At 36.8% G+C, this 10126-nt stretch overlaps 1 protein-coding gene across 1 annotated transcript; it reads right to left on the bottom strand.

Annotated features, from left to right (window-relative positions):
• Positions 1–9045: 9045 nt before the first annotated feature.
• On the bottom strand, positions 9046–9921 carry LOC131599003 (uncharacterized). The gene is made up of 2 exons (XM_058871527.1): positions 9784–9921; positions 9046–9537 (listed from the first exon to the last, which is right to left on the bottom strand). Exons 1-2 carry the CDS (start codon positions 9839–9841, stop codon positions 9218–9220), a joined length of 378 nt encoding a protein of 125 aa, XP_058727510.1. The 5' UTR covers positions 9842–9921; the 3' UTR covers positions 9046–9217.
• Positions 9922–10126: the final 205 nt, after the last annotated feature.

Raw genomic sequence — 10126 nt, 5'->3', positions numbered from 1 at the left:
ACGCAACAGTCTAATCCCAACTCTAGGGAAGACTTCAAGGACAGTGAACAGATCAAAGCGCTAGAGGAGAGACTAAAGGTGGTAGAAGGATACGATGCTTTCGATGTGGATGCCTTCGAAATGAGTTTGGTCTCAGACTTGACTATCCCACACAAATTCAAGATTCCCGATTTCGAGAAATACGAAGGACTCGCATGTCCGAGGAACCACTTGCGCATGTATGTGCGAAAAATGGCTGCCTATGCCCACGATCAAAAGCTGATGATACATTTCTTCCAAGATAGCTTAAGCGGGGCATCTGTTGACTGGTACATGCAATTGGAGAAATCCTACATCCGAAGCTGGAATGATCTTGCTAATACATTCTTGAAGCAGTACAAGTACAACTTGGACATGGCACCCAACCGGATGCAATTACAAAACATGTCACAGAAGAAGGATGAATCATTCAAGGAGTATGCCCAAAGGTGGAGGGAAATGGCTTCTCAAGTCCAACCTCCCTTGATGGAAAAAGAACTGGTGGACATATTTATGAGTACTTTGCAAGGACCATACTACGATAACATGGTCGGAAGCATATCTTCAGGGTTCTCGGACTTGGTAGTCATTGGTGAAAGGATTGAAAATGGGATAAAAAATGGGAAGATACAAGGGGTACCCTCAGGTTCCTATCAAGCAAAGAAGTCATATGATGGGAAAAAGGAACCCAACACTGTGGGGGAAATCCTGGTTAATCAGACCTCGTCACTACAACAGAAGGATCAGCAAAAGCAACAGGGTGGCCAACGCCCCTGGAGGTCCAAGCCAAAACGATCATTTACTCCATTGCACATGCCACTGTCTCAAGCTTTGCAATACCTTCTCAGTCAGAATTTGATAACTCTGCTACCTCCATACTCAACTCCAACTAACCCCGCTCCTGGATACAAGCATCATGCTAGGTGCGCTTATCATTCAGATAGTCCTGGTCATGATACAGAGGATTGTGGGCCGTTGAAACACAAGATCCAAGATTTAATTGAAGAAGGACTCATTGAGTTCGAAGAGCCTCGCAAGTCTAATGCTATAAGTGGCTAGAAGGAGGGTTTTCTTAGATCATTAGTTGTTTTCATTTGCAATTTCCTTTCAGTTTGTTTAAACATTGGTTTGCAGTATACGCTATGTACTTTACAATAATCATTAATGCATTGCTTACGTTTGTCTTGGTTTATTCCTAGTGTTTTCACTATATTAAAAACTGTGTTTTTACTTGGTTTTATTATTTGTGATATTCAACTTTTGTTCAAAGATGTGTACCTTTAGAGGGAGAATGACGAAAACGATACCACAATACCATACAGTACGCTTTCGAACAGACCGTGTTGACGATGTACAGGCATTATTTCAATTCCAATACAGTGGAGATATAAGGATGTTAATCCCTCGTCAACCCCTTTGAGCCTAAGAAGTAGGAGTTTTCCTTCACGTACAAAATAAAAACCCTCAAAATATAACCTGGGATAGGGTAGGTGTTCAGTTAACTTAATTATCCCAAATTGTTCCTTTGAACATAATCACTGATGGTTCCCCGTCATAATTAAGCCTGACAGTCAATGTCCTCAAAGAAAAAAATAATAACGCAAGGCCTGCCAAGTCAAAACCTATTAAGGAGACTTAGGCAAAAGTGGGGCATCCCGCTGACTGTAATTTTAAATAAACAGTTCAGGCAAAAATTAGGGAAAATAAAATTAAAAAAAAAGAGGGTCACTATACACCCTTGACAAATGGAAGATATTACAAAAAGGAGAATGACTGCCATCGCAAAAAAAAAAAAACTTTGGTTTTTGAACCATCATGAATGTCAGTATTACAATACCCAAAGTCTTTTGGAGTTTAAATGCACAGTTAACTGAGCATAGGACTGGAGAACATCACGAAGATTGGGATGGGTACAAATAAACTTTGAGCCATTATCCTTTGTTTCTTAAAACCGTGAACCGGGCCACGTTACAACCCTTAAAAGTCCTAACTGAAGCATGGTTAGTTCGAAAGCATGCCGTTACCAAAGGTATCCCGACTCCTTAGGGTCTACTATAACTCTTGAGTTGATATCACTTTCTTACAAAAAAAACTCTATTTTACTCAAAAAAATGTTTTTAAACTTTCAAGACAGACGTATGCATTCGCATCTTATGAATTTCATTATAAAGCACACTCGTCAATATAGATTCAAATGTTTTAACATCAGGGAGAAGTTGCATGGGGCATGGCTAATGGCTAAAAATCCCACCGACAGTCGAAATAAGCTTTAAAAGCATATCAAAGAAGAAATATCTCTTACGCCTGACTCGGATGGCTAGTGTATACACAAGGCATAGCCCGTTGTCATCCTATTTATCTGGGGCAATCTAATCAAGATCCATGGGATCTCTCAAGGACTCTGAATAGCCCATGGGGCAAGTCCATTACTAGGGGGCACATTACAAAAGGTCACTCAGTATCAAATGTTGTCAATACCACTCTCACGTCCTTTCCAGGAACTTTTATAGAACATCTCTCAATCTGTCCATGTGGTCTTCTTTAAGACATGTTCAAATATCTATTATCCTTTCTAGGAGCCCTTTTCAAATAGTCTTCTTTAAGACACATTCTACAAACCTTTCCAAGTGTCTCTCGTCATTTTCAGAAATCTTTTCAGATAAGTCTTCTCTAAGACATATTCCTTTCTAAGAACCTTTTCTAAGTAGTCTTCTGTAAGACATCTCTTAACTTTTTCAGGTAGTCTTCTTTAAGATATTCCTTACCCTTTTCGGGTAATTTTCTCTAAAAAAAATATAGCCCTCATCCTTTCCAGGAACCTTTCTAGGTAATCTTTTTTAAGATACCCATCAATCTTTTCAGTTAGTCTTTTTTAGACATGTTCAAATTCCTCTTATAAACCTTGTCAAACTTTGTTTAAAGTACAGTCCTTTTTAGGGCGGTATCCCATCCTTTCTAGGATAGTCTTCTTCGAAACGTCTTTTCCTGAGTTTTGTTTAAAACACTACATTCCTTAAAATAGTCTTTGTCCTCTATAGGAATCTTGTGACCTTCTTTGCAAACGTGCCTTCCCGAGCTTTGTTTAAAGCACAATCTTGTTCAAGACAATCTCATATCCCTTCCAGGAACCTCTTCAGGTAATATCCTAGAAGACATCATCTCATTCTGAGTAGTCAGCAAATTTTTTGTCCATCGGACACCACCAAGACACATGACTAATTCTGAAAAGCATCTGCTTCACATTCGAATCAACACCTAGCATCAGAGAAATTGGTTAATCAAAGGCAATCGTTGCTAATAAAGATCCCTGAACCGGGTGAACCACATCTAGGGGGTTCTCCTAAACAGGGGCATACAATCAATGATACTATTGACTGGGGCATATCTTTAAAGAATTCAAATACTGGGGCAGTACATATCAGGTTCATGGCACGACATGGTAATATTCGAGTTCCCTCTAAGGATAATTCCTTCAGGATAAATGTTGCGTCTCTCAAAATTTCTGATACTGAGGAAATCACGCTAATATCACACAAGGAGCATGGCTGCATAATCGGCCTGCCTACGCCTGTATTATTCACAACCTACAGTGCGGGATTATTGTACAGACATAATTCTCGTTTATTTCGAGAATATCATTACATGACACATGCATCATGACATTGCATGAAATCAACATTTGCCTTTTCAGGACACTCCAAAGTCAAAAGGATATTATCATCCAAATACGGTGCAAATACAATCGTTTCAACGATTTAATCTTAACAATTTCGATGCTTCATTCCGGGCCTCTCTTCAAAGGCAATTAAAAAATAATCAAAGAATTTCTTACCTTTCAAGGTAGTCTTCTCCAAGACGCTTATCAACCTTTCTAGGTAGCCTTCGCTGAGATCTTTTTTTTATCCTCTCTAGGAGTCTTTCTATGACGATTTTGTTTAAGATATTTCATATCCTTTCTAGGAATCTTTTTAGGTCAGTCTTGTTTAAGACGTTTCATATCTTTTTAAAAGCCTCTCTAGGTAATCTTGTTTAAGAAGTTTCATATCCTTTCTAGGGATCTTTTTAGGTCAGTCTTGTTTAAGACGTTTCATATCTTTTTAGAAGCCTCTCTAGGTAATCTTGTTTAAAACGTTTCATATCTTTTTAGAAACCTCTCTAGGTAATCTTGTTTAAGACATTTCATATCTTTTCAGAAGCCTTTCTAGGTAATCTTGTTTAAGACGTTCATATCTTTTTAGGAGCCTTTCCAGTTTAGTCTCGTTCAAGACATATCATAGCCTTTCTAGGTAGTCTTGTTTAAGACATATCTCAATTTCTTTAGGTAATATTCTTCAAATATTTATCCAATCTTTTCTAAGACATATCTTGATCTTTCAAGGAACTTCTCAGTCAGTCTTCTCTTCCCAAGCTTTGTTTAAAGCCTAATCTCCTCTAAATCAGTAATCATAGTCTTCTTTAGGTCAGTGATCTGCCCTTTTCAGGAACCTCTCCAGGTAGTCTTCTGTAAGACATTACTTCATCTCCCCTCAAATGCAATCCGAACAAGGATTTGCACACATCTCAAAAGGGTTAAACAAATTCAATGGGTGATAAGGAGATAAAACGTCGGAGTTGACATACATACATACTCATGTGCATACACGCAACATTTACATGCATAAGCATTCATACATGTACATTGTACAAACAACAGGCTCATATGCATACACACGATGCATACGCATTTACAAAAATCACCTATACAGGTAAACTTGTCCGAACTAGGGCAGATGACTCCTATTGATGCAAGCGAACTTGCTAGAATATTAGCAAGTAATCCTTCTGGGTTGCGCAAACTACGAGAACTTACTAAAACTATAGTAAGTGGGGTTCATAAACTGAGAAAGCTTGCTAGCACTATAGCAAGCTGATCACACAACTAACTGCAGGTCCTCGCTATGTAAGGCTCAGGCTTTAGCAGGACATCTCGTTTCTCCCACACTCAAGCACAAGGTAAATTTAGGGGTCTTCCATTATTTAATAACCCTTCGATCCGAAAAACGTGAGACCTGCGTATTCTCACGCCATTCGATCCAAGGTAATTAAATAGGGGTAGCTGTCATACCCCAAAATTTACCTGTTTCATTTCTCATTTATTAAGGGCGTTAAAAATTAGGAGCCATAGGGTTTAGTATACCTATTATTAAACTCGCTCTCCTATAAAACTCCCTGATGACGAGTGGAGGTGTGAGTAGTAAATATTGGAGATCCAATTCATTTGGGCCCAATTATTTCCCATTTTTATTTTAATTAATAAGGTTTTTTTATTATTATGGGTTAGATATATATACTATTATTAAAGAAGGGGGGGTATATTCAAAATAGGGGTGTGTGTTGATACATATTTATTTGGCCCATCAGAATAGGCCCCTTAATCCATCAAATTCCGATTTATTTATTATTTTGATACCATACATATACATATTTTAATTTGTTTGCTAAAAATGTTAATTAAATTAATGTGTTTAGTTAAGATAAAACATTATTAAGAAATTATTAACTATTTAAAATTATTTGTTAATTTTCTTGATGGTGTTGACCGAGTCAACTAGGGTTACAAGGAGAAACCCTGTTCATCTTCTCCTTCCCACGGCCGCCCCCTTTCAAGCTAAACCCTAATCTGACAATTTCGCCCAGGCCCAAGAATGAATCAAATATTCACGAAATCTGATACTAACAAAAACAGAATCAAATCCAATAATAACGCAAATCAAATATTGAGAAAGATATTCATTGAATCAAAGGTTTACAAATTGAAATAATAGGACAATCTCAATCAACAAAATCGGAGAACAAAACGTAAATCACTATTCCAAATAATCTGAATCTAATCTTTCTTAAAACGAATCCTTAACCCTAACTTTAAATTGGAAAAGAAATTAGATGAAGAGAGGATTGGGATTTTTTTCTGGAGTGGAACCCTAAGCCGCGAGCATCCAGGACCTTCAAGTTTGGATCTTCATCTCGACCGGACCTGCGAATCAAACAAAAAGAGGAAGGAGATTAGGACGAAGATCACACGATCCAGAATCCAAGTTCATAACGTAAATGCGACGAATCACTTAGCTTAGGGCTTTGATCTGTACTTGCATGTATGTTTGCGTTTGTTTGATTCGGATTCTGGAAAAGTTTTGGGTTATATTGTTAGGATCTGGGTAAATTAAGGTTGGGGACGATGAAGTTCATGGTTCATAAACGTTTCTGGGTTCCCTGGGTTTTGGATGTTTGAATATTCGAAGATTCCGGTTGACATTCAACCGGAAATCTGGGTTATACGGTGGTTTTGGGGGTGGTTCCGGTGGTTTCCTGGGAATACACAGTGGCCGACGGCGGATTGTGGGTTGTTTTCTGGGTTGCGTTCAAAAGAGAGGAGAGAGTGTTTAGAGAGAGATAAGGTAGAGAGAGAAACGAGAAAGGGAAAAAGAGAGAGATTGGAAAGAAACTCGTTTTTTAGCTTCGCTTGCGCGTCACCGGATGATGACAAGTGGCTCTCCCATGGCCACTTGTCTGCGCCACTGAACGTGATTCAGTGCGCCATCCTTACAGTGATCCCTAGGCTTAAACACATGCAGACCATTGATGATACTTTGAGTAGATCCTGGCCCTACACAAACCTGAGTGTCTACCCAGCTCCTCAGCTTCACCCACACCGGATCAAGCAGGCTTGAGAACTTAATGGGCCTGACTAATTACTATTCCAACCCCCTCACGTTACTACTTCTTAGAAAATATACACCCCCCTTGCAAACTAAAAAATAAAACTTATTTAATTAATTTTGATAAAAACTAATTGTTTAATTGTTTTGCTTCTTTTGATAATTTAATTTAATTTTCTCCTCGAACCGACTAAATCCATTAGTCGCATTAGACGAGAAATAATTTTTTAATTAATTAATTTATAATCCTATTAATTCTAAATCAATTCTCTCCTCAACCCGACTAAACCTATTAGTCGCATTAGACGAGAGATAAAACTTAATTATAAAACACTTAATTTGCTGCCCGCGATGATCGAATCTATCGATCTGAGTAACCAGCAATGCCCCTTAATCCGTTAGCTATACTGATCAAATCTATTGATCACTGCATCTAACGGTGCCATATCAAATCAGGGTTGTACGCCCAAACACCTAAAACACACTAAACCACGACACTACGGATTTTTATCCTAGGCAATTCAAAATGCCTTTCAGATCAAATTCAAACTAAGATAGGTCATTCAAAAAGCCTTCAAACACTTTCATAATCAATTCTAAGGCGTACAATCCTGTGCCCGAACTACATTGACTCTGATTCTCCCTAAGGAGATACGTAGGCACTTGGATAACCAAGGCGAGTCCCCCACCCTAAAATCTCAATTTTTTCCCCTGTTCAATTCCTTAGCTGTTAACCTTAACTTTTAGCCATAAAACTTGATCCTTAGATTCAAAGCCAATAGGAAAGGGTTGAGGGTGCCTAACACCTTCCCTCGACCTGATTATAATAACTTACCCCGATCTCTAAACTGCGTAGGGTTTCCTATTCGCCCTTCAGAATAGGTGGCGACTCTAAGTCTAAATTTTTAGGGCAGGTTGCTACACAACGATCCAAGAATTCATCAACCGTGGTGTATGCTTTGTTTGATGCAGAAAGAAAATTATTAAACTGTTACATAATTTTATACCAAATTCAAAGGTATATATGATGTGTTGAATGAGTTACAAACATTAACAGAATATTCATGTGGGGCCTCCATGGGTCCCAAACGTTTCAATTCCATTTCAAGTCGGACCACGACATGTAGGCTAGTCAATAAAACTTAAGGCTTCTCCCGACTTCTTCAATGTCCGACAAAGTCTTGAGGGAAACTATGATGGACCGGCCAAAGGCCGTATTGATCAATGCCTAATCCATGTCAAATCCACTCTACTCGACACAAAGTATAAAAAACTTCACATGCTAAGAGCATGGTTTAATATTCGATCTCCATTTTTATTATACTCATCTTGAATCTTGACCTAGCTTGGGTGTTAGAGTGCTAACCATGCAGGTCCACCATGCACCACCGTAAAGGAGAATGGAGCCAACGTTCAAGATCGCTAGTTATCCAACTATCTTCATTTCTGGTTCCTAAGTGGAGCTATAGCATCCATTTCTGATTCTCGAACTTAACCAACCCATATGAGATAAATCTATTTTAATTCTTATTTTAATGTTAGGACTATTAGATTAATAATGCAAGTGTGAGTTAGTGGGGAAATAGTCTCACATTTGATATGAATGTGGTGACTTGAGCATTTATAAGTGGGAGAACCCACTCATTATTTGTATCAAAATATTCAGGAAGTGGTGTCCCGTTGCAAGGTGTCAACGGCGGTACAAGTGAGGGGGAGCATTGTGGATTCACACTGGCACTTTAGAGGAGTGTTAGAATAATAATGCAAGTCTGAGTAAATGGGAAAATAGTCTCACATTGGATAGGAATGTGGTGACTTGAGCATTTATAAGTGGAAGAACCCACTCACCTATCACCTTAAGGTGTTGGGTGACTAAATGGTGTGTCTTTCACAAAGGTGTCAAGTCCTACACTATGTATCAATGCTCCATAGTAAAAAAAACTCCTCTAACAAGGACAAATTTAGGAACCCCACCAATTGAATAAAACAAAAACGGGTGATTAAAAGTTTGTTGCCTCACTCCAAATAGCAATAAGCCTACTATTTATAAAATAAATTATAAGAAAGATTTTCAGATTAACAATTTGGATAAAAATACGATATTATGACAATAATGATTCATGTAGTCGATTAGTGGAATAAGACTTTATTGTTTTTGTTTGTTTATTTATAAGAAATGTTATAAATTAAAAAAAAATTTAGAAATTGTTTTGAATTATTGCTTACCTTGTTATAATAAAATATGTGTTTATTAAAAAATTCAAACTATAATAACATATATATCTTATTTAAACTTGAGAGAAAAAACTTCAAATGCTTAAATATAAAGGTATAGCTCAAATAAATAATATATATAAATAGTGATGTTTTTCTTTTTATTCATATATAGTGATGCTTTTATTAATTATTCTTAAAATTTTAGTTGAATCTAATTCAACCCTTATAAAATTGTATTACATCACAGACTTAGCTGTCTTAAAATTTGGGTTGAATATAAGTCAACCTTATTTGCAAGGACTACCTGTAATAGCACTTACAGGATAAAGATTAAAGGGTGTATCCCAAGCATATGCAAATTGATTAGCATCATTTCCACTCAAGGCATGACCATTATATAGGAGACAATTGTCACCCCTCTTAAGAAGAATTGTATTGTCAACAGGCATAGTACTTTGAAACCCTTGACAATTCAATACTATTTGGCTTAATGGACAGTTGCACTTGTTAACTATAGTAACCCTCCATTGAGTTTTGCCTCCTATTTTTGCACCAGTCATTCTTGTGATAATGAAAAGGCTGTTCAATGGACATTGAGCATAGGTTCCTGAAAATTATTTTGGACAAAAAATTACATTAAAAAATGTACATGTTTATAAGTATTTGTCAAAGTTTTAAACAATAGCATTGCGGTCGCGTAAAGGTTTTAGTGATTTTAATCGGTACAAATATTATAATAGTAATATTACAATGTGAATTATTCACGGTTTCTTTTTCATCATAAAAACAGTGAATAATTGTAGCAGTATCAACCCTTTTCAATATCGTTTTGTCGCGTATTATCAAAGCATACCCGTGATGAGCAGAGTAATGAAGATGATGGAAATAAGATACTTGCAGGTGGTTGCCATGGTCCTTGATTGCTTAATCTTGTGGTTTTTTCTGGTTTAATTTATATTTAAAATAACTGTCAAAGTCTTGAGGAAGGAATAGTACATATATAGTGTTTTGTATTGGAGTTCTCTTTACTAAAATGGTAAACATAATAAAAGTTATTCAAAACTCTTTTTATTTTTTAATACTTTTCTTAAATTTAGCTATTAAATTTTTAAGAATATACATATTTTATTTATCAAAAAAGTCAAAAGAATATATATTTTGAGATTGAATATTTTTTGCAATGTTTAAGTATAACA

The sequence above is a fragment of the Vicia villosa genome, linkage group LG4 (genome assembly GCF_029867415.1).
Source record: "Vicia villosa cultivar HV-30 ecotype Madison, WI linkage group LG4, Vvil1.0, whole genome shotgun sequence".
Lineage (NCBI taxonomy): Eukaryota > Viridiplantae > Streptophyta > Magnoliopsida > Fabales > Fabaceae > Vicia > Vicia villosa.
Note: the sequence above shows the minus strand (reverse complement) of the source record. Positions and strands in the feature narration are given on the sequence as shown.